General features: G+C 39.2%; 1 protein-coding gene across 3 annotated transcripts in view; it reads left to right on the top strand.

Moving 5' to 3' along the window:
* Mbd5 (methyl-CpG binding domain protein 5) overlaps positions 1 to 22,476 on the top strand; it is a 144,393-nt gene extending 121,917 nt beyond the window's left edge. For 2 of the 3 annotated variants that reach the window (XM_051166102.1, XM_051166103.1), the window contains exons 11-13: positions 9,341 to 9,414; positions 18,636 to 18,711; positions 21,564 to 22,476. In XM_051166102.1, the coding sequence (XP_051022059.1) occupies positions 9,341 to 9,414; positions 18,636 to 18,711; positions 21,564 to 21,635 (222 nt within the window). In that variant the 3' untranslated portion in view covers positions 21,636 to 22,476. The remainder of the gene's footprint in view (positions 1 to 9,340; positions 9,415 to 18,635; positions 18,712 to 21,563) is intronic. The other variant, XM_051166104.1, reaches the window with a different exon arrangement.
* The last annotated feature ends 3,302 nt before the right edge of the window (positions 22,477 to 25,778 follow it).

Raw genomic sequence — 25,778 nt, 5'->3', positions numbered from 1 at the left:
TTTTTTTTTTAATGTTCTTTGTGTGCTTGATTACGGGTGGTAGCTTACTTGTAGTCTTAGTACTGTGATCCTGTGTTCAAACTGTCCCACGTGCACTCACTGTCCCTTCTCTCAGTCCCTAACCTCTCTTGAGAATGAATCTTTTTCTAGAGAGCCACAGTCTTTGAAGCTACATTTTGGCTAGTGTTGTGGCAAAGGTAACCAATGCTCTGTTGGTACCAGAATGTTCTTAGAAATGAAGCAGAGTCCTATTTGGAAGTAATAAGTAAGTTACTATTCAGTCCAACAATGTCAGTTTCTAATCCAAATTTGAAAGATATTAACAGTGAAGGACTAGATCAGCCCAAAGATGTGTGAAAAACCCTAAACTGAAGTGAAAAGCTAGGGAAGACCATAAACTTTACTGCAGTGACCTCTTGTTCCCCTAAGAAAGGTTAGACTAGAATCAGATGTTTATCTCTCCACAAGGTGATAACTGAGATCAGTGTAGATCCAGTCCCCAAGCTTTAGTACAACTTCTGTCTAGACAGCAGCAAACGGAATCTAGATTCTAAGGTAAATGAAGCCCGTGCTTCTGTGACGCATTTTCCTCAAAACTCAAGTTTGCCCCAAATTTTTATTCAGTTTATGTATCATGGTTTGATAACATACTTAATATCACATTAGAGTAGATTTACTTTCTCTTAGTAATTCTGTAACACTTTGAAATACTTCGATCCCAGTAGAACGGAAGTGGCTGCCAAAATGCAGATAGGAGTGCCACTGAATAAGATGGTGACGATGGGAGACTGGCTGACACACCGAAAATGCCAGGATTTAAGCGGAGATTTCTCACCAGTTCTGCTGCTGGGATATTACCTCCATTTTTCTTTTCTGTTCTTTTCCTTTTTTTTCTCTTTTTTAAAATTTTATTAATTTATTCAGATTACAGCTCAATTGTTATCCCATCACTTGTATCCTCCCATTCCTCCCCCCTCCCACTTTCACCCTATTCCCCTCCCCTAGATCTATGACCGAGGGGGGCCTCCTGCCCCACTATATGGTCATAGGCTATCAAGTCTCATCTTGGTAGCCTGCTTATTCTTTCTTTGAATGCCACCAGGCCTCCCCACCAAGAGGAGGTGGTCAAATATGGAGCACCAGAGTTCATGTCAAAGTCAGTCCCCGCTCTCCACATAACTATGGAGAATATCCTGTCCATTGTGTGGATCAGAGTAGGGGTTCAATGTTTACTATTGTATTGTCCTTGGTTAGTACAATAGTTTGAGCAGACTCCCCTGGGCCCCGATCCACCCATCACAATGTTCTTCTTGTAGGTTTCTAGGAGCCTTTGGGTCCTTCTATTTCCCCATCTCCTATATTTCTCTTACCTAGAGTCTCAGTAGGATGTCCTCACATCTATCCCAATCTCCTGGTAAGTGAAGACTTTCGTGGGACATGCCTTTTGGGCTAGTGCCCAATTGTAAGTGAGTATATACCATGTGAGTCTTTCTGCTTCTGGGTTAACTCACTCATTATGATCATCTCTAGTCCCATCTATTTGTCCACAAATTTTGGGATCTCCTTGTTTTTAATAGCTGAGTAGTATTCCATAGTGTAAGTGTACCACAGTTTCTTTACCCATTTTTCAACTGAGGGTCATTTAGGCTGTTTCCAGATTCTGGCTATTATGAATAAGGCTGCTATGAACATAATTGAGCATATGTCCTTGTGTGGTGGAGCATTTTCTGGGTATATTCCAAGGAGTGGAATAGCTGGGTCTTCTTATCACAAATAAATCATTATTATTCATCACCATTTCAGTTATCTCAAAAGTACTGAAATGGTATTATTCATAAGTTAGTGGGGGTTTTTTTTGTTGTTGTTGTTTAAACATCTTATTTTTAAGTATTTACTGTTATCTTCAATGTTTCCATTCAGTAATTTTGTAATAGCTGATATTTGTATATTCCTTCAAATCTATGTTTCCCAGACTTTAACTAGTACTACATATTGACTATACTGTTGTTTATTTAATGTTTTTCTTCCTTTTATGTATTAGTAGATTTATTCTATCAACAAATACTATCTATGCATCATATACTAAGCATTAGGCTACCTTCAAATTTTAAATAACTTATTTATTCTTCAAATATCCTATATAAGCATTTTAAAATATGAATGTATATCCATAATAATTAAAATATTTAAATTTGTATAATGTTCTTTTTAAATAATATCACATGCATCGATAGCATTTGGGGAAAGAACATGTTGATGTTTTTAAAGCAGCTTTGTGTTTGTGTTCTTCTTGGAGCCCAGTGACTGATCATAATGTACATCTTTATCCCTACTTTACAGAAGGGAGAACTGAAGCTCAGAGAAGAGGCTTTAATAAAGACATGAGTCACAGGCAGTTGAGGCAGCTTTGGTCTTCTAACTCTACACATAGTATTTTTCATTAGCCCAGAACCTCAAGACATACTAGAGATAGAATGGGGAGCTCAAAGAAAGATGCCTCATCTCTGTAATAAAATCTGTGATATGGCTGGTACTCCATCATTTGCCCTTAGGATAATTTATGGGGAAAGACATACACATTTAGAGAGTAGTTTGACATCATGTCTGTTTAACAAAATAATAATAGTAAATTCACCCTGGGCCTGGATTCTCGACCAGATGTACAGAAAAAGGCAGGTGTTTTCTTTTAGAGAACAGTACTTAAATCATATCAGAACGTGTTTGGTTACCCCCATAGCACTCATGCCACTATTACAGCGACATTCTTGTCTCGCTGGTCATGATCATATCATGTAGGATTCACAGCGAAGTAAGACTGCTGATGATTTTCTCCCTCAGAACCCTACACGGCACCTTCTGGCACTACAAAAACTAGTCAAGGAAGGAAACTTCCTGTTCCGTAACAATTTGATTTCTTCATGTCCAAGACCAAAATGTATACTATCTTCAGCAACCTTTGAGTTCTTGATGGGAAACCAAGAACCATACAAGTATCATGTTTTGTTTCTGGGTTCTCCAGGGCACCCTTGACCAACAACTAGAAGGATGTATCCAATATTTGGCAAAAGGGATTTTTTGGGGGGCAATCTATGGCTTGTGGGAGGAACATTCTCCCATTTGTAGAGTAATCCCCAATTAAATGCTTTCCTATGAACATGTGTACGTATATAACTTATAAAATAGTAGGTTTTCAATTTTTTCCAGCAACCTTAGTGTTGATTACCTATCTCCCACCTCCTCTTTATTTTATTCTCCCATTCCTCTCTCTAGTTAAACCTCCCTCCCTATTTCTTTTATTTTCATGTCACCTACATTCTAATACTCTTCATCCTTAAAACTTTTCTTTCCCATTCTCACTGATCATCCCTTTCTAGTTTTCTAAATTCTACTCTAAAGATTCAATGCTGAGATCCACATAAGAGTGAAAACATGCAACATGTGTCTTCCTGAGTCTGGGCTACCTCAGTATAACGTTTCCTAGATTCTTATATTTACCTGCAAATCTCATCATTTCTTTTTTCTTTACAGCTGAATAAAATTTCACTGTGTACAGGTGCGACGTCTTTATTATCCATTCATAAGATGGTGGACATCTACACTGCTCCCATGTCCTAACTATAGTACATCTATGAATATGAAGGAACATGAGTCTTTGTAGCTATAGATTTCTTTGAGTGTATGCCCAATCATGGCATGTTTATCATTCTAGAGGGGGTAGGACCAAGAAGAATGGAGTTGATAAATGAGGAAGACTAAAGTCTCGTGAAATACCCAACTTTATTCAAAGCATCAGACAACTTACTCTGAGGGTTAAGAAGAGTCACATGAGTAAATTGTACAGTCAGAAGTGCAAATTGTACATGGTGGGCAAGTTACCTGGGATAGACAGGCCAAATGGGACAAAACTATGTTTTTCCATAAATGCATCTGAATAGCAACAGCTCAAATAAACTCACTCCTGTATGCTATACCTGAGTGGGGCATAAAAACACATTCCCAGAACAATTCCATGTTTTTGTTTTTGTTTTATTAAGAAACTGAACTCACAAGAGCCATGTCTTCGTTTCTTGGCATTTTCTCACAATCACTTAGAACTCTCATTACATGTTCTTGGGCCATGCTGCAACAATGATGTAGCTGAGATGTACAGTAAACCTATTTCTAGTTTTTTGGAGAACTGCCACACTGATTTCAATAGTATCTGCACCAGCTGTGCTCCCAACAAAAATGAAAGAAAGCTTCCCATGCCCCAAATCCTTGCCAACATTTGTTGTCTTTTATTTTCATAATCTTAACCTTTCTGATGAGGGTAAGATAAGATCTCAAAGTAGTTTTAATTTGCATTTCCATGGTAGTTAAGAATCATGAACAATTAAGAAAATTCTCTAATCATTTATATTTCATCATCTAAGAACTCCTTTCAGTTACATAGCCCACCTTTTATTTGAGTTGCTTATTTTCTTGGGGGTGGGGGTTGCCATTAATTTTTTAGCCACAATTTATTTTCTTAGCCACATTCTAGCCACTAATCTTCTGTCATATATATATATATATATGTATATATATATATATATATATATATATATATATACATACATACACACACACATATATGTAAATATTTTCCCATTCTGTAGGGTGTCTCTTCAGTCTATTATTAGTTTTCTTTGCACTTTAGAAGCATTCCATGACGTGCCACTTGTTGATGGCCCTGTCTTAGTTACTATTACTATTATTAATATTAATATTACTGTGATAAAACACCATGGCCAAAGCAGTTTATAAAACAAGGCATTTAATTTGGCTTGTGCTCCATGACAGTGGAGCAAAAGAACAGCTTAGAGCTCACATTTTGGCCCACATCCACGGGGCAGAGAGAGCAGTAGGAGTCAAAGGAATCTTCTGAAACCTCAAAACCCACCTACAGTGGCACAGCTCCAATAAGACCATACATCCAAATCCTTTCAAAACAGTTCCATCAACTAGGGAGCTAGCATTCAAACCGCCAAGCATGCGAGCCATGCTTCATTCAAACCACTGCAGTCCCATTTCCTGAGTGACCAAAGTTCTATTTAGAAAGTCCTTACCTGAACCTATATCTCGAAATGTACTCTTTACTCTTGCTTCTAGATGTTTTGTTGCAGTTTCTGTTTCAACATTGAAATGCTTGGTGCATTTGTAGTTGATTCAGGTGCGAGGTGAGAGAGAAAGATAAAGTTTCATTCTTGTACATGTAGTTATCCAGTTTCCCCAAAACCATTTATAAAGATGCTATCTTTCCTATGGTATGTTTTTTGTCTTTTTTTTTTTTTTTTTTTTTGAGATTTTTAAAAATTTTTCTTTTTTATATATACATTTATATTATTACACATACATACAATAAACTACCTACAACAAGAAGAACCACAAAACAATCATGAATTATGTAAATGTTACATTCATAGTGTTTTAGATATTTGTATTTGGCAACCTTGAAGAAAACATCTTTCCTACATTGGAGAGTCTAAAATTCTGAATGTAAATCAATATCTATCATATCTCATCTCTATCAACTTAGAACATCTACCTAGACCTAAAAACATCTTAACCCCTAAACAACTAGGCTTAATTGTAAGACTAAACTATCTGGTCTTCAACCCCATCAGAGACTTGAGAAAGAATAAAATAAATTATCTGCGTAGACAGGATTTTTGTCATCTATGTCAAAATTCAGGTGACTGTGGGTGCTTGGAATTACATCTGAGTCCTCTAATCAAGTCCATTGATCAGCGTGTCTGGTGTTGCACCAGCGTCATGCTGTTTTTGTTACTGTAGTTCTCAGGCAGAGTTTGAGGGTGTTTTTGTTTTATTTTGTTTTTGTTTTTTGTTGTTGTTGTTGTTGTTTTGTTTTGTTTTTTAGTTCAGGAGTGTTTTAGCTGTCCAGAGTTCTTTGTTCTTCCATGCAATTTCTTAGATTATTTTTCAACTTCTGTAAAAAAAAAAAAAAAAAAATCACTAGAAATGTGATGGGAATTGCTTTTTATTCTTGTTAAATGTGTGTGAAGGGTTATACCATGATGGCCATTATTATTAGAATGAGACTATGAGATTATGACCAAAGATAAAATGATAAAACCCTCTACCAGCTTCTCACTAAGCTAGGACTTAAATAATTTATGGAGCACATGACTTGTAACTATGCAAGAATCTAAAATTATGGGTAAAGTATTAAGTATCTTCAAATAACTTTCTCCTTCAGTGTAAATTTTATAAAATATTTGTGTGTGTTTAACATTTTTAATGGTAAATTTATGTGCTTGATTTCCCTGTTTTTATTTATATGTTAACCAATTTATAAGGAAGTCTTCATTAAATCATTAAGCATAATTTCCATTTGATGAGAATTTGAATATATTTTGTTCCTCTCTGATAACATTTTTAGGAGTACTTTTAAAGAATTTCTTAATAGTTTGCAAATTTACCAGTATTTACAGTGTACCATATTTACAGTGATATACTCTGTGTGTGTGTGTGTGTGTGTGTGTACACATATTAAGCAAACATTTTCCTGGAGATGTATATGGTTTTGTCACGGACCTGCACAGTGGTGTGTTCCTTACATTTGTTTAGTTTCAGGAACCAGTATCATTACTCCTTTCTCAAGCCACTGAACCATCTGTGAATAGTGTAGCTCAGTGTGACCGTATCTTAGAGCTTCAGAAGCAGATGTAAATGAACAGACTAGGGTGGGTAATCAGTTAAAACAATTAAAAGCCACCAAAAAGTCATCCAGGTATTTAAAAAATTGAACATGGCATAGTGGATAAAGGGGTTTGCTCCCAAGCCTAAGAACCTGAGTTCAATCCCTGGGACCCACATGGTGGAAGAAGAGAACTAACCGCTGCAAGTTGCCCTCTGACCTCTGCACTTGGGGTGTCATTAGCACATGCAGGCACGCACATAAACAGATACATAAAACAAAAAATGTAGGTGAAGATAAAGTTGATCATGTTACTAAATTTCAGTAAACAATTTTATTTAAAATTATTTAGCCTACTTTCTGTGACATGTATTATATATACATGTCTGTGTATTTATGCATGTATTTTTAATGTAGCTTTCTTAGCTATAAAATCATTTTATATTTTAATTCATGCAGGACTTACCATGATAGAAAGAGGTTGAATATTCTGGAATCAGAACTATGTAATCCTGGCCATATTGCTATATCTCGTATGCAAAATAAAACTGTCAGATTATCATAGTAAATGATAAAGTAGTTCTTTTACATAAAGCACATTAGATGTTTTTACTGTTCATTATGCCTTACTTAATTAAAATTATAAATTGAGAACTTAAAAAATATTTTGACTCGTTAAAAAAAATTTAACTAGATTTTAAAGTTAAGGCCAACAGGCTAATTGTTGCATCTTTTGTTTCAAAGTGAACCTGAGTTCTGTGTTTCATCACACTTCTGCGGTCTGATGCACTGTGAGGCTGGGTAAATTTGTCTGTGCAGCAGGGTTTCCCTCCTACTGTCAGGAAGTGATTTTAAAAATCAGTGCAGTTAACCATGAGCTATACAGTGAGCAACTGTAACTGTGGGTCATGGTTCTGTAAATGTAATATATATAATGTTTTTGTATCTTCCTTTCATGAATGTGAACAGAAACTAGAACCTTACCTTATCATGAAATGTGAAACTGTCCATAGAAGCCGTCTGTGTTTTAGACATGTGGATACATTCGGCTCACTTGGGCTTTTCTGGCCAAGTATTGCAGGAACAAAGGTGCCTTTTGTTCTGGGACATATTTGATCAGATATCCCTAACAAACTTGCTTTCTTTGAGACAACATGCAAAACTGCACAAGTGAATATCTTTGTGCTATTTGAATAAACAGAAATACCTGCCTCAGACAAAAAAGTGAAAACACTTTGTCATTCTCAGTGTGTACTAGTTTGAGGATGAGGTCACAGAGAAATTATTTATAAATGACATTCATGAGTGTCATTAAAATTTAAAGACAAAAGCTAATTACTTTACTTATAAGTATTTATTTTCTTATGCATGAAGCTTTTCCCAAACTCAGAATCTTTCAATAAAAGTGGCTTAGTAGTAGGGAGCATACAGACAAGAGAAAGCTTGATTTTTTTTTAAAGAACAATTAAAATAACAGTATTTCCAAAAGCATTTTGATGCATATGTGTTTTTCTCATTTCATGTTTTTCTTGAGTGAGGGAGTGGCAAAAGCTGTACACGTTCCCCATGCATGCAAATACCCACCCCCACTGGGTAGCCAAGTGATTTGGAGGAAGCCAACTTCCCAGATCTGCGGTGATGACAGAGCACAAGAAGGGACAAACGCATATTATATAAGTGCCTCCTTCCCACAGTAGCAAGAACTATGCATGGCTTCTACCTTTTCTGGGTTTTTTGTTTTTGTTTTTGTTTTCTTGGTTTTTTTGTTGGTTTTGTTTATGGGTTGTTTGGTTGGTTTGGGGGTTTTGTTTGTTTGTTTGTTTGTTTTTGTTTTTTGCCTCTGAGAAACCTAATGCATTCTACATAATAGTTTCTTTTAACTAGGTTGTGTGCAATATGTCCCTTTACTCTAATGATCACAGAAGACACAGCTGTGAGATAGTTATTACTGGCCTTTTAGCCACAGAGAAATGAGGCATAGAAAACTTAAGTGGGACTGGAGAGTTAGCTCAGCAGTTAAGAGCACTTGTTCTTCTAGAGGAGCCAAGTTTAGTTCCCAGCACCCACATGGTGGCTCATAACCAGCTGTACCTCCAGTTCAAGGAACTCTGAAACCCTCTTCCAATGTTCAAAGTCCCTGGGTGTGCACAAGGTGTACACACATACATTCAGTCAGAACGCTCATACAAATAAAATAAATCCACCACTTTTGAAAGACTATTTAAATAATTTGTTCATATTAAAAAATGAGGAGGGTAGATTCCAACCCCACCCTCTTCCTTGAGAACCAGTCATACCTCTCCCCTGTGAGGTGTAAAGATGCAGCTGCTAAGAGCATAAGGCAGTAGAGAGAGTGAGCCAGGATTTGTGATCTCTATGAGTGTATGTATTTGAAAGTTATTTAAATTCCACACTTTGTCCCCAAAGCATTATTTTAAAAACACTGATAATGTCAAAGCCAAAGTGGCTTTCACTTCCACTGATGCCTCGGCATAAATTCCCAGAATCAGCCCGTGGTTGAGCGGGGCGGTACAGTTGTTGGTGACAGGCGTGTCCTTTCCCCAGTGCCACACTTGCCCGCCAGCAACAAAGTAGAACACAAAGCATGTTCAGCAATTAAAGGTGTGGGTAATGTGGTTTGGTCTTCATGCCTTCACTCAGGTGGAGCCCGAGAAGCTGAAGACACTAACAGAAGGTTTAGAAGCCTACAGCCGAGTCCGGAAAAGGAACAGAAAGTAAGCTTCGCGTCGGTTTTCCGTGTTGTCTTTCCTTCAGAGATGGTGAGGTCTCAGTTATTTGCTTCATGTTGTGACCCAGGCATTGCTCCTTGATGTTTACCATCAGAGGACCATAATGGACACGCCAAACTCTTACAAAAACACTTTTTCTATGTGACTTATCTGAATGGCATGCGGGATTTGCTTCTTCGTCCCGTCCTTCCTCCACCTTCCTCTCCTTACTTAATAGGAAATTGTGCTCTCTCTCTCTCTCTCTCTCTCTCTCTCTTTTTTTTTTTTTTTTTAATGGCAGTTAAATATGCTCTACAAGTTTAGTGAGTCTGTCGTTTACAACTCACATACTGGGGAGGGGAGTATCTAATTACACACGTGTACAAACGTGGGCAGATTACCTACCTACTGGTCAAAGTGATGCTAGTGATTTTTCCTGTTGTTTCACCAGTTATGGACTTGAATATAAGTTCTCTTGGAATTCAAGTATGAAATTGAACTTTGAGCCATTATTATTCAAGTTTTCTGGATTGTTATTTGATGAATAAAATACACAGATAAGCAGGTAATGATATTACAAGGCATTTTATGATAAGGTAATTTATAATTGTAATTATTATTTCATATTATATAGAGGAGCAAATGTAGTTCTGTATGTGTACAAAAAGGATTGTTAAACCATATCACTGAAATACCTGTTTAGTTCCCCGTTTTCATACAACCAAGTTTTATACACTAGAGCTGATAAACTGGCTGACTGAGTCATGATCTGGGTGCACTGTGCACATGAGCACACACACATTAAACAAATGGTTTTTTAAAGGAAGTATTACAAACAGGGTGGTGGCACAAGCCTTTAACCCAAGCACATGGGAGTCAGAGGCAGGCGGATCTCTATGAGTTTGAGTCTAGCCTGGTCTACAGAGTGAGTTCCAGGACACCCAGGACTACACAGAGAAACCCTGTCTCAGTAGGAGGAGGAGGAGGAGGAGGAGGAGGAGGAGGAGTAATATAATAATAAATAGTTGTAGTAGTAGTACATAATTTGGCTGTGGTAGCACATGCACTTTAAATTTTTTTTTTTTTTTTGATTTTTAAATTTTTTTACTACTCTTTGGGTTTTTTAATTTAAAAAAGTTATTCATTTTACATCCCAATTGAAGCTTCCTCCCTCTCTCCTCCCAGTCCTACCCTCCCACCCTCTTCCCTTTGATTCAGAAAAGGGGAGTCCCACCCTCCCACCCGTACTAATCCATCCCAGCACATCAAGTGACCTCAGGACTAAGAGCATCCTCTTTCACTGAGGCCAGACAAGGGAGCCCAGCTGGGGAAAATGATCCACAAGCAGGCAGCAGAGTCCACGTCAGAGACAGCCCTGCTCAGAACTCCACAAGAAGACCTACAGAGTCAACTAACTGAGGCCCATGGGGGCTTACAAAGCTGAAGCAGCAATCAAAAAGCATGCGTGGACTGGAGCTAGGCTGCCAGTGCATATGCAGCTGATCGGCAGCTTGGTCTGCATGTGGCTCCCCTGGTGCACACCTTTAATCCCAGTACTCAAGAGGCAGAGGCAGGCAGATCTCTTTGAGTTTGAGGCCAGTCTGGTCTACAAAACGAGCCAAGGCTGCACATAGAAACCATGTCACAAGAAAGAAAGAAAGAAAGAAAGAAAGAAAGAAAGAAAGAAAGAAAGAAAGAAAGAAAGAAAGAAAGAAAGAAAGAAGGAGAAGGAAGGAAGGAAAGAAAGAAAGAAAGAAAGAAAGAAAGAAAGAAAGAAAGAAAGAAAGAAAAAAAGAAAGGAAGGAAGGAAAAGAAAGAGAAGAATTGCACATTAATCCTTGTTCGTCTGTAAATGATTCTTACACACATCTCTCTTTTTTTATTTTATTCATTCATTCATTTTACATCCCAATAGCTATCCCATCCCTTGTATCCTCCCATTCCTCCCTCCCTCCTGCACTCCCCCTACTCGCCTCCCCTATGTCTGTGACTTAGGGGGACCTCCTCCCCCTGTATATGCTCATAGGGTATCAAGTCTCTTCTTGGTAGCCTGCTATCCTTCCTCTGAGTGCCTTCACACACATCTCTTAAGACAAAGGCTTAGTCTTTGTTGGTTTTGTTCTGATATTTTACTGTATTTATTATTTAGTTTCTTTTATGTGATGCTGGGGGTAGAACTCAAGAGTGTCATAAATACACACAAGTGCTCTGCTGCTTACCATCCGCACTCACCATTCTTTCTTAAAATACCAGTTTCACTTATACAGTACATAGTTGGTCTTCCATAAAAGATCCAGGTCCCTCTACTCTGAAGTAGCCCTTCCCTTGCCAAGATTAGAGGTAGGACAAGACCAGTAAAATGAAGCTAAAAGAAAGGAGGGAGACTGTGAAATACTGACGTCACACATTTACAGTGAGTAGCTCTTGAATGCTCAGCGGCACTCCTACCTTTGTTGTAAAAGACCACAGAAGCTACTGCCAAGGAGCATGGGTAATTTGCAAGGTGCATTTGGTAACACAGAAGACAAGTAACTTCCTCCAGACACTTACAGACACTGCTGTGAGATGACCTGGATCTCCCCCTCCACCCCACATTTTCAGTTAGGCTGTTTCTGAAAGGTAATGTGTAACACAGAATTTCAAAATTGTTTCTTTAGAGCCTCCTTACTGTTTGTCATGAACTGATATGGGACTGTCTAAAGCAATGCTATTTATCATTAGTAATCATACAATTTAGCATACAGATGGGAGAGAAAGAAAGAAACACAAAGCAGAGGTAATAAAATGCAACCTTATTTATTATGCCGTTGCTTGAGCACATTTGCAAATGAGGACACTTAGACCCAAATATCTTGAATAGTTAGTTGAAAGTTACATAACTGATAAATCATATTGAACCAAATTACTTATTTATTTCCGATTTTGTTTATATTCCTAATTTAGAAAAAAAAAAAACACGTGCCAGGCACATTGTTATTATTCTTGGAGACAGATTCAGAAACACAGTTAAAATGTGAAATTAGCCAGGAATGGAATACATGTAAGTATATATGAGAAACACAGAGACGTAACAGTGAGCACAGCAAAAAATGGTTCCTGGAGCTGGCCATCTTGACACTCACCTTCAATCCCAGCACTAAGGAGGCAGAAGCAGGAGGATGTCTGTGAACTGAAGGCCTGGCTGGTCTACATGGTGAGTTCCAGGACAGCCAGAGCTATGTAGAGAATCCATGACTCAAGAAAGAAAGAGAAAGAAAGAAAGAAAGAAAGAAAGAAAGAAAGAAAGAAAGAAAGAAAGAAAGAAAGAAAGAAAGAAAAGGTTCCTAGAGATGACACCTAAGCCAATCCTTACACACTACCAAAATGGGGCTGGGTGTGACAGTATTTAAATAAGGTCGGTATTGAGTTTGGGAAAGCATCGGATAAAACATTTTAAGGGGTAGGAGCAGAAGTCTAAGCAGGAGCCAATATATGATCGGCTCTTTATTTGAAGTACCCAAATGGGGCAGATTTTTCACCTTGATTTGAATGTGTAAGAGAAGGAATCTTATAAAAACAGAGATACTCTGGCCAGTTTGAAGATGGAATGCTGGGGAATCTAGACATTTAACAGGAATGAAGAAGACAAAACAAATGACTAGAAAAAAAAGGAGAAGAACCAGGGGAGGAGGGGAAATCCTTAGAGACAAAGACTGAAGCACTAAGTACGGTGGCCTGAGCGTACAACCCAGCATCCCAGGAAGTTGAGGCAGGAGTTCAAGACAAGCTCAGGCAACAGGGTGAGAACTCGTCTCAAAACCAGAAGGAAAACGAAGACTGAAGCAATCAACAGAAATCCAAAAGGAAAGGATGAGACTTCTCCATTGCGTTGTACAACTTGAAGGCCATGGTGACCACAGCGAAGCTAGCTTCCAGTTCCTTGGCGGCACACAAACTGCTCATGGGTTATAGAATAAAATAAGGAAGTAGAAAATGGAGACCATGGATATTCACTCTCCTTGCTCTTCTTCCTGTGAAACTTTCCTGGAAAACCACAACAAAGGGGCGGGGGTGGGAGGGTGGGGGGTGTTTTATTTTTAGGTTTCTTGGATTTTGGTTTCTTTATTGTTGTGTTGGTTCTGTGTGTGTGTGTGTGTGTGTGTGTGTGTGTGTGTGTGTGTGTGTGTGTGTGTGTGTGTTTGCGCACGTGGGCATTATGCCTGTGGAGGTCCTCTAGAACTGGAGTTGCAAGCAGCAGGAAACTGAACCCAGGTCCTCTGCAAGAACAGCGGTGCTCTTAGCAGCTGAGCCCTCTCACCAAAGCCAAAATAGAAGATCTGCAGTTACTTCCTCATTGCTGTGAGAAAAATACCCTGATAAAAGCAACTCAAAGGAAGGGGCTTATTTTGGCATACAGTTCCAGAGAGGCACAGCCCATCCTGGTAGGGAACACTTGACTGCAGGCGTGGAAGGCTTGGAGGCTGGAACTAGAAGCTGACTGGTCACATTACATCTGCGCTCAGGAAGCAGAGAATCAACAGGAAGTCAGCAGGATCCAAGTTATAAAACCTTAAGGCCCCGCCCCTAGTTGCCCATTTCCTACAGCAAGGTCCCACTCCCTGAAGGTTTAATAACCCTCCCAAACAGCAGTTACAATCTTGGGACCAAGTGTTCAAATGCATGAAACATTGTACATTCAAACCACAACAACAAAGACTTAAGTCTCGTAGACAAAGAAGGGAAAAAGTCGGAAGAGAGAGAGAGTGTTTACAGAGTTCATTCTCAACCTGGATTCTTTCCTCTCTTTCCTCTTCCCTTGCTTCATAGCTGTAAGCCGTTGGGTATGTTGCTTAATCTCTCTGAACATAAATTCAACATTTCTGAAATGTGCGTACTAATTCCTACTTTTGGAATGTTTTAATTAGAGAGTCTTACACACAGAACTTGGCACATATAGGTGAAAGTAAAAGAAATAAATTATCCAATATTTTTGCCAGTTGAAACATGTTATAGTAAATGTTTAGAATTTTATGTAGTAATTTTAATGATTAATATCTTAAACTGCCATATCATAAATGAATATCTTTAAATGGACATCGTAATTACATCCTAATCATAAGAATTAGTAGCATCTTAACACTTAACTCAGGTTAATCTACTTAAAGAAGTAGCTCTACTAAAGAAAAATTCTAAAGCTTTTAGATTCATTATTATTTTCAATTACAAAGGGAGCTAAGCTTTCTATGTGTACAAATTCTTTTGGTTGCCTGATACCTTATAAAGCTGGGAAATGGTAAGTAATAAAAATGAGCCAGATATATTTTCACTTTAGAACTGAGAAATGCCACCACACTTGAGTCACAGGACATATATACATCAAGCTGGTAACAATTTAGAAGCTTCAGCCCTAGTGGATGGCTTTCATAGTGCTATATAGAAGATGCTGTGTATGCTATTAGGAGAAAAAAAAAAAAAAACAATCAACTCTCTTACCCAGCTATGAACCCAGCAAGCTACAGGAATGACCAGACTGGCAATACAAACCACTAGTACAGTAGTGGTGTGGATATTAGAGAGTAACTAACCACTTTTATATTAGATTTAAGGCCTGACACACAAGATATAATGTATGTCCGACACCACTAAGTGGGCTAACCATTCATGGCTGGCTGGGTCGCAGGCCCTAGGGGATAAACTACTACTATTATTCCACTAAATGGGCATAGTAATAAACTTCCCCTAAAATCTCTATATCGTTAGATTAATACATTGCTCAATGCTCATCAGAGAAGCTTCATTTTAGCACATGCTGCCTAGTATAGAGACCCATAGCTGGTCAATATGTAAAGAACAAGAGACCGTGGAGTGTACCATCCTGAATGAGACAGTTGTGTTGCAACCTTTCCCCCTAAGGTTCAAGGGCCATCTCAGAAGAAGGAATGACAAGGATTGTAAGAGCCATAGGGAGTGAGCATCTACAGAGAAGCAGGCCAGCCAGAATTGCAGCATGGACAGAGAAGGGCCTCGTGAAATTCTATCCCTAGCTGAGGAGCTATTGGCAGCTGGTGGCTGTGGGAGTGGAAGAGTGAGCTTTCTTCAGGGGTGTGGCCCTGGAGGCTGCTCCTACTTCAGTCTTGCACCTGTGTACTGACAGGCAACGCTAAGTGGACTCAGTGGGTTGAAGAAAGGAAGAAGCAAATGAAGATGGGAGGAAAAGGTGGTTGGGGGAAAAGAGATACAAGGGGGTTACAGATTTTATGAAAATGAATCATATGCATTTGTAAGCCCACAAATAATAAAAAGATAAATTCAACTGAGCTTTTTAAATTGTCTTGAATGTTCATACTTGTTTATGGATTAGATTTTCAGAGCCCGGAATTCTTGACTTTCCAGTTTTATCCAAATTTGTTATGTCCTACCCGAAACAAGTCACAGGCATTCTACAGTGGCAGTCTTACAAAGTAATACATAATTTCTCAACTCACACTTACCTCTTGTAACATGTACAGATTTTACCTGGCCTTTTTTCTTTTTTCTTTCTTTCTTTCTTTTTCTTTTTAGTGAAGATGAAGATATACATGAAAATATAGTCAGAAGAGATTAGAAGTGGCAGTTATTTCCATTAATAACTAGAAATGAGATTGTATGAACACCTATTGCTTAATCAATTAGGGTTTAGAGTGTCCATTAGTAAAAATGTTTATTATTAAATGTCAGCAGGAAATAGAAAATACTAGCAGAGACTCCACAGGGAGGCTCTCAGGACTGGAAAACCAAATTTGACTAATTGTTTTCCCTTCATGAACTCAAAGAGCTTCTTTTCCTCTTTTGAGGTCACTAGTCTCTGGCACAAATACTATGGAAATCGGTCTATAGAAGTGATAACTGGATTTTTTTAGCCTCTTGACTTTCACGATGTCTTCAAATAGCTTTATGCCCTACATCTATGCATTTGCTTTCCAAAAAAAATAGTCACTAGCCATCATCTAGAACCTGTTTATTATTAACAAAACATTGGGCTAGTTAGTCTAAGTTAACTTCTAATTTTTTTATTTTATTTGTTTGTGGGGAGCCAAACGCAAGTGCCATGGCGAATGAGTCCCAACACAGCTGATGGGAGTTGGGTCTCCTCCTCTACCACACTGGTTTTGGCAATCAAACTCAGCTCACAGGGCTTTGATCACAAATGCCTTTACCCACTGAACCATGTTACTGGCCCATATTACATGTATTTTTACAAACTGTTTTAATACTTAAATACACTATTAAATTCACTGCAGAAAGTGTGATATTGTTGAGCCCAACTTGAGTTTCCTCCCACCCATCCATGATCACACTTAGCAAATTCATTACTAGAAAAAGAACTCAGAGTGACTGTACAAGATGCTGGGCTCCCAAAAACTGGAATACCAGGCAGTATATATATGACAATGACACTGGGTAGAAAGAATGAAAAATTTACATCAACTAGAATGGTGCCAAAAATAGAGATACAGGAATACTGGTATGGTGATGCGTGCCTTTTATCCCAGCACAAAGATAGAGGATTCTGAGTTCCAAGCCAGCCCGGTCTGCATTAGCAAGACCCTGCCTCATAATAATGGTGATAATGATCATGATCATGATGATGATACAGATACCGTAGTGGGAAAAGATGAACTGTTTATCATGAAAGCTTTTTGTGTGTATAAATACATAAAGCAATCCTGTCCATGTTGTATCATAAAACGTAAGCCAGAGAGTGTGACTGAAAATAGTGACCAAGTAAAAATACCAGATTTATCTTTTTAATAAAAAGATATACTTAATAAGAACGTGTAATTTATTAAACATTCTGGAGAGTAGGTACATTGGGATTATTTTGTTTCCTGATTTCTGCATTTTTAACTTTTTAAAATTAGTGGGATATATGTATATACATATATATAATATACACATACATACTAGATTATTAAGACCAGCAAATTCTGGAAGGACTTGTTGATAGTATCCTCATATTGGTTGAAGTTAGTAGGTTAATCTTTCCTTCCAGTTGAACTGACTTAAATGCACAGTTCTTTTAACAAGCTGTAGAACCATTTCTGCTCACTTTAGACAAATCCACTTATCAAATATACACAGCATTTGTGCCTAGAAGTGTAATTAATACTCAAAGGTGAATAACTAAGTATCTGTAAAGCACAGAGGAAAAAACAACATACAGGAGTTGTCAGGCCATTAGGTATTGAAAATGAAACCTAGGAAGTTCTGTGATAAGGAGAAAGACTTCATCCAAAGGCATCCCACCAAAGTTAAAGTGTATTTTCTCCCACAGCTGCAAATATCCAATCTTCGTGTAGATGCTGAAATGGGACTTGACTCTTGGAAAGCCATGCTAATGATAGCCTGCTCTAGGAGTTTGCTTCAGCCACTGCCCTGCCAGTTTTCCTGATAGGATAAATGCAATAGATTGACTGCATACTCAGAGGAGGGGGAGTAAGACTTACATATATAAATGAGGAGGACTAAGGTAGGACAGGCAAAGGGTGTGTAACACAGAGAAGGTCAGTTTTCCTTCATCAATACCAGTTTCAAGAATGGTATTCATGGTATGTTACTCATGGAAAACATGAAACGGATGCTGACTGCAGAGTCAGAGGACGGATAGGCTCCTGAGACAATCACTATGTGTCTTCTGGAAGGATCACAATATTTTAGGTTAAGGGGGAAACGTGGTGACACCCGCCCCCGGCCCCCAGCCTCAATTGGAACAAGGTAATCGTTATGTCTTACCTGGAAGGTGTGCTAGAAGTTAGCCTTCTTTTTGCTTAATTCTACATAGCCGAGATGATCCAGGAAGGGCGGAGGGAGCTCCCTAGTGGCCAGAGCTTGCAGTTCAGCCCCAGTGTCCTAGGCAGAGCCTCTTTCCCTGTTGAGAAACAGCCTGGCAAGAAACTGAGTTCTGGTAGGATGCAGTGAGGTTGGAGACCACAGAGCCCCTGACCGAATCTTCCTCGTCAGAATGCAGAAGCAGCGCACAGTGGACCGAGCTTCCTATGTTAATCGTCAGTGGTGCTGTCACTTTAATCACTACTGTTCGGTGTTGGGAACCCCAGAGTGATGCTTTATCGCCCGGATTTTCCAAATGTGAATCCAGATTCACTTTCTCTGGTAGAATTGATAGTTTTGTCTTTTGATTAGGGAATTAAATTGAGGCTTTTGTTTCTTTAATTTGTTAATCTGGCATGTGTTGTTTTCATTAATTCCAGAAGTGGAAAGCTAAATAACCATTTAGAAGCTGCTATTCACGAGGCCATGAGTGAACTGGACAAAATGTCTGGGACTGTAAGTTAATTTATTTTTTCCATTATACTGTGTTTCTTTGAAAATAAATTGCATTAACACTTTCCTTGGTAAAAATCTCTTGAACACTGGGATGCAACTCTCACAGCAAACTAAACTGCCAGGCGAGAATAAGACTGGAAGCAGAAAAGCACTTAAGAAAAAAAAAAAAAAGAAGAAGAACCTTATTAGCTATGGCATTTTTTTTCAAAGATAAGTAACTTTTGTTTTCCTAGAAAGGTTCATTCAGTCTCAGCAGCAATATGCTGAGGTTCCGACCACAGCTTCCTGCATTTAACTGTGAATAGCCATCACACTGTATCAGAAATACTCAGCAGTGCAACTTTACTCCTTCCACTGAAAAAAAAAAAAAAAAAAAAAGTGAAATAAAAAGGTTGGTCAATGTCAGGGTTATATTAACTTCTCATTTTTTCTTCTGCTACCTTAAAATTAAAAATGTTTCACACAAACTTCTGTTGGTATAAACTGTAAATTCTATGATTGAGTAAGTAATGCCCTTTTTCTGCTCATTCGATGGTTTGAGGTGGGAGGTATAAAGCTTTCTCTCCACCACATACAGACCCAAATAAACACAGAAATGTAATTTTAGTAGTCTCTTTAATGGAAGAATTACTTCAGGCTAAATAGTAGTCGCAAGTAACTTGCAAGCACTTTGGGTTAGGCCATCCGAATTCTAACAACCCATCGAACGGTTGCTCAATGACAGGTAACAGTTAGATGACACTGGGTTTCCTGATAAACTTGTAGGTCTAGACCAGTGGCCATCAACTCAGCATCTTCTAGGACCAGGTACAGAGTATCTGTAAGTGATGGGATCAGGTATGAGAGCAACGACAATTCTGTAATTGAGAATAACCAACAAAGATAGTCTGTGTAGACTGCTGACCACTCCTAGTCCCAGCATCTCGGCACTCTCGATTCTGGTGCCTGCTGAGGAAGGCGCTCTCCACTCCGCCACTCACTAGCCTAGATTCTTTCTCTGTGACATGCCCACCACTCCATGGGACCAGGATGTGTTCCATGATCAGCACATCCTTTGCATCCTGCTTGATAATAATGAGAGAGGGGGCATGGAGAACTGTCAACATAACCTCTGTGAACCCAGACTTCCTCAACTCAAGTGGATTAGGAAATGCATTATGCAATGTACCTTCCCAAGAAACAGATAAAATTGGTTTGGCCTTCACCTCAGTACTCTCTGCCTTGGGACATTGGCCTTTGTGGCCACCAAGCCTTGGCAACTAATGAGGCTATCTTGGAATGTATTCTGCAGGATCACTCTCTCCTTCCCACTCTAGCAAAATTGAGCCATGTAGGAAGTTGCGTTGGAGATGCCCCAACTTTCTTGAGAACTGAAAACTAGAATTTATCATGTTTACAATTGTTTGAAAGATATTAAAGCACTTGCACAGACATAAAATATTAAAACATTATATAGCTAGTGAAATACCATTTCAGGCCATAGCTGATCCATAGACTACTAATTTGCTGTTGTGGGTAAAGATTCTTTCCTCAATTACATAACTCCTCGTTTCTTAATTTCAGTTGTACTTGTTTTAAAAACACATGGGAAGAGCCTGGAGAGGCAGTCTGGGAAGTTCGTGAGCATTATCTTAAAGTTTTAAACACTATTATCAAAGATTACCTGTGACTAAAGATAATTAGCCTTTGCTGTTACCCAGACTTATTTTCAGTTGGCTTAATGTTGGGAAATGAATCTAGGGCTTTATACATATTTGGCAAGCACTTGCAGCTAAGTTAGCCCCCAACCCTTAAACATTATATTTGAAGCACATTGCCAGGTGGTGATGGTGCACGCCTTTAATCCCAGCACTTGGGAGGCAGAGGTAGGTGGATCCCTGTGAGTTCGAGGCCAGCCTGGTGAACAATGCGAGTCTAGGACAGCCAAGGCTACAAAGAGAAGCCGAGTCTCAAAAAGCAAAAAAAGTATTTGAAGCACATTATTAAACCAACTGATTGTTTTCCTAACTAACTCCTGTGACATCATATTAACAGGTTAAAATAAGCTGTGATAGAAGTATTTGCACCATGGGAATTGGCAAATACTACGATGGGTTTGTCTCCAAATGCTGGGTGTTAGATGTTTACTTTGGCCACAGGTTTAGGCCTACTCTGCCTACCGTCTGAGTCATACTTCATTCTGTGACATCAGGAGCCATGGGACAACTTGGGAAACCTGATTACTTACCTCCTGTCCCTCAAAATGTATCTGCTGTCCAGTGCTCTGGTACCATTCAACCCTTTTTCAATGCGACATGGAGAATTAAATGCTTCTAGCTCCTCTATTCGTATATACCAGTGTGTTTTATTTATTCTTCCCAGCTTACACAAGCTCAGCCCTGCCAGTGAATGGCAGTGATGTTCTGTTGTCCATGCTGATTCTTCTCATGAACAAACACCCTTGGGCTGAGCTGCATGCAGACGTTCTGATCTGTAATACTTCATAGTAGTCATAAAGCAAGTGCTGCGATGAAGAGAGCAAAGGAATATTTGCCGTGCTTTTCCTGAGTCTCCAGGACGTAGTGAGACCATTGACCCAGGGACTTCTGGCTGGCAGCTCTCCAGCGCTCACTGCGCTCCACTGTGGAGTGGAGTCTTCTGGGTGCCACCCTGATTACGAGTTTCTTCTCTTGCCCACCCCTTGTTGAGACACTGTACTGACTTAGGTCTCCATAAGGTTTTAAAATGTCTTAGGATATCAGGGATTGAAAGTGAGTCAGATCATTTTCTACCCTATTTCTTTGTCAGAAGTCATATAGTGTTTGCAATTCCAATTTTCCTGTTGTTTTTCTTTCCTACCTTCTTATTTCCAGGTTCACCAAATCCCACAGGGTGACAGACAAATGAGGCCCCCCAAACCCAAGAGGAGGAAGATCTCCAGATAACAGAGACTGTTCCACTGACGCACAGTGTTTATCAAAGGAGCATGCACAGATACATCTGTATGTAGGTATTGATATGGCCACTGTTAGATCAACATGTAAACTATGGCAGAGAGCTACCACCACCACAGAGTGCTAAAAGGAACAATGATGGAGACGTGCTTTGATCAGGAAGGAAAATGAATGTTTAAAAACAAAACAATCAAAAATCCCTGTATGAACAAAGTGATAAATGGTCAAGTGATTGCTGAGAAACGTTTTCTATTATGCTGAAATTGTGATTATAAGACATAGTCCAAATGTTTCTGAAGAATTTTCAGTGTTGTATATAGAAAATGCAGAATTTCATGGCGATATTAGAAATGTAAATATTGTACAATATTGTCATGTACAAGCATACTTAATGCACACTCTATCTTTTATTGTACAAAGAAATAGTGTACAAAGATCTTTGGTTTCTATGGAGTACACCTACCAGAGACTACCAGTGTAAAGTGATAAATAAAAATACAACCTAAATGCTTTTCTATGATAATGTAAAAGATGCTGGTTTTGTATTTAGCAGCAGAGAAAAGGCATGATGGTGTAATCACAAATCATGGTACACATCGCACACCACTGAGTGTCCGTTTATACTGTCTCCTTAGCAGGAGCCTTGCCTGGAATCACCGGACTCGGCTTTAGGCGTCTAGGAAGCCTGCAGATTTCTGAAGGGATGAGTGCTCTCGGGCCTAAATCAAGATTTCAGGATCTCAACCATTTGCTACATGTTTAGTGTTTTACAGTTGTATGCATTTATATAATGAATTCGAGCCATTTCCCATCTACCGTTCCTCCTCCTTTGTCTCCTCCCTCTTCCCAGTGAGCCTCCACCCTACTCTCATGCCTTCCGCTGTCTGGCCTCCTGAGGTTGAGTAGGCTTGCCTGAGTGTGGGTGGGAGGTTATGTACTGGAGCAAGGGCAGTTGACCTGTGGCTATACCACAGGGAAAATGAGGAGGCTACCCAGCAACCGTTACCTGCTAATAGTCCCTCAGGGTGGAGTGGGGCCACATGGCACCTCCACCATCCACAGTGAAATGTTGATAAGTTCGATCGTGTGTGGGCGTGGGCAAACAGCGAGAGCTGCAGGGACTCCTGGTGAAATAAATGGGCAGGACACAGCGGAGCACAGCTCCCTGTCCTCTGCCTCTCACATTCTTTCCAGCCCCTTCTCCTGCCTTGGAAAGGTGATATGGCTGTTCGATTTAGGGCATTTTTAAAAACTTAAGTTTTAAGACAGAGTAGGTTTTATGAAATTATTTTTTAAAAAAACCTTTTTATTCAATCATTAATTTAGTAAGTCTTTGATAGCCACCTGTTGAACATAGTTTTCCACCAATGATGCTCAGCATCGGGGTTAGCTTTTGGTTTGGGTTTTGGTGTTTTGTTTAGTTTTGTTTTTGATGCTCAGCATCAGGGTTGAGTTGTTTTTTGTTTGTTTGTTTGATTGGTTGGTTTTTTTTTTTTTTGTCTTGTTTTGTTTTGTTTTCTTGCAGACAACATCTGACAAGGTAAAACTTTTCATTTCCACACATGGAGGCAGAAGCCACACTTAGGAACCATCAGCAGACATAAGGATGATGAAAATTCCATTTTTATATTTTGTAGTGGTAAAAATAAGTCAAACCACATTTCATATCATTTGTCGGTGCCACTTTAACCAGAAGTGAAAGTGGCTTGCAAAATTATAAGCAGTGGTAATTTTTATTAGTATTATGTAGCAGATCAGATTTATTTTATTTAAAGAATTATTTATACCATTCACAGATTTTATATATATACATATATATGGCTGAAATATGTGGGTTAAGTCTTATTAAACAAATTACTTAGTTACATTAAATAAAATTGTAAAATAAATGTAGAAAATTACATTATAAATATACAAACCTAAAACTGTGAGCCATTGTAAAGTACAAGGTAATGAATAACAATGGAGCATAGTGTAGCTCCCATCTGTTTCCCGATTCTACGTTATGGTGGCATAAACAAAATTTTAGACCACCTCAGTTAGAGATCATCAAAAGAAAGGTTTCTGTTATCCCTCTTTCTTGGAACCAGCCTCCCCCCAAAATCCCAGAGTGTACTGCCTGTCCAGTCCTGGTCATGGTAGCCCAGCACTTGGCTGTTGGGAGATTGTCCCCAGCAGGCTCTGGCCTCCTAGGTAGCACCAGCTTTCTTTCTTCCTTTCTTTCCTTCCTTCTTTCTTTCTTTCTTTCTTAACTTGAAGAAAGGCTTTATTTTACTCACATCTCTTTTTTTTCAATTAATTAATTCATATTACATCTCAATTGTTATCCCATCTCTTGTATCCTCACATTCCTCCCTCTCTCCCATTTTCCCCTTACTCCCCTCCCCTATGACTATGACCCTGTATATGCTCATAGGGTATCAAGTCTCTTCTTGGTAGCCTGCTATCCTTCCTCTGAGTGCCACCAGGCCTCCCCATCAAAACAAGGAATTCCCAAAATTTGTGGACAAATGGATGGAACTAGAAATGATCATACTGAGTGAGTTAACCCAGAAAAAGAAAGAGTCAAATGGTATATACTCACTTATATCTGCATACTAGCCCAAGGGGCACGTCCCATGAAAGTCCTCACTTACCAGGAAAGTGGGACAGAGGAGAGGACATCCTTTTGGGACTCTAGGTGAGAGAAGCATGGGAGAATGGGGAAATAGAAGGATCCAGAGAGTCCTAGAAACCTACAAAAAGAACATTATTATGGGCGGATCTGGGCCCAGGGGTTCTGCTCAAACTATTGCACCAGCCAAGGACAATACGTGCAGTAAACTTCAAACCCCTACCCAGAGCTAGCACCAGCTTTTTAACCCTCCTCCCACATTCCTTAGTCCCACCCTATAATAGAGTTCCAGGAACTCAGGAAAAAGGTGACGGAACTCAAGTGTTTTCCTCTGAGATTCCTTGCCCCACCCCCACCCCAGATCTTTTGTGTCTTTCTGTCCTGTCCCCACCTTAACCCTTATCCTCGAGCCTGATGGAATATAAACAGCTACAGCAGGAGTCATTGTTTCACACGTGGACTCATTTTGTCTTTGGGAAAGGGAGGATGGGTGTCAAGACAGAGGGTCCCAAAACTGCCCAGGTCTTCAGACTGTCACATGAAGTAATCTTTTGTGTCACGCAGTGGACACACACTTGTTACAAGTTGACGTATTTGCTCTGTGTAAGATACTGAGTCTTTTCTTTGCATTAGTCCTCTTCTTCCTGTTTGCGTCCGTATTTGTCCTCAGGTAGACACGGACATGTAAGTGTGCTCGGTGTGTCTGCACGTGCTATGTGTCGCTGTGCTACCGTAGATGACTCTGCCTTTCCTCTTTAGATGACCCAACCACACCTTCTTTGGGCGTTTTGAGTGAGCTCCATTTGCACCATGTTATACTTTGCATCAGGAAACCAAGTAGAATCCGTTTCTGCCATGACTTCATGGTTGCCTGTGGTGTGGCCGCCTCTGTCGCCAGGGCCAAATGCCTTTCCCTTACAGTTCCATGATTTCATGTGAGCAGGGGATGTAAATACTGTCAGAATTTTATGTCATGCAAAGCTGTGACACTTTTTAAAATACTGCACCTACCTTACAACTAAAAAATTGATCACTCATTCTACAGTCCTTCCCATAAAGCCCTTTCCATCTTTTTGTATTGAAGCTAAATTATTTTTAAATGAAAACTAGCCCTTTTTGTTAGCAAAATCTTTATTTCCAAAAATAACCTTTTTTTTAAAGGAAAAAAATTGGTAATGAATGAAAAAAAAAATTCCCCCCCTGAGAGAACATAGTGTTCCTCACTACCAAAGGAAATATAATTCATTTTCTGTCCCTTCACAATTCTGGGAAGCACACAGAGAATAAACTACGCATCTAAGTAGTTTTAACAGATGATTTCAAACGAGAAAAAATTACCTAAGAAAGGCCTTGTATGGTTTGTGCTGTAGCATTACAGATAGTCCAGGACTTATTTATAAAGTCTATTTAAAGAATCATTTTTGGAACGTACTTTTCAGATGCACTTTGAATAAAAATGCTTGGAGAGCATTCATCCCATGTGGTGCATAAGCCACGTTTGTCGTTTATTGAGACCCTGA

This window comes from Acomys russatus, chromosome 24 (genome assembly GCF_903995435.1).
Source record: "Acomys russatus chromosome 24, mAcoRus1.1, whole genome shotgun sequence".
NCBI lineage: Eukaryota > Metazoa > Chordata > Mammalia > Rodentia > Muridae > Acomys > Acomys russatus.
The sequence above is the reverse complement of the archived record's forward strand: the minus strand, read 5'-3'. Positions and strand labels throughout refer to the sequence as shown.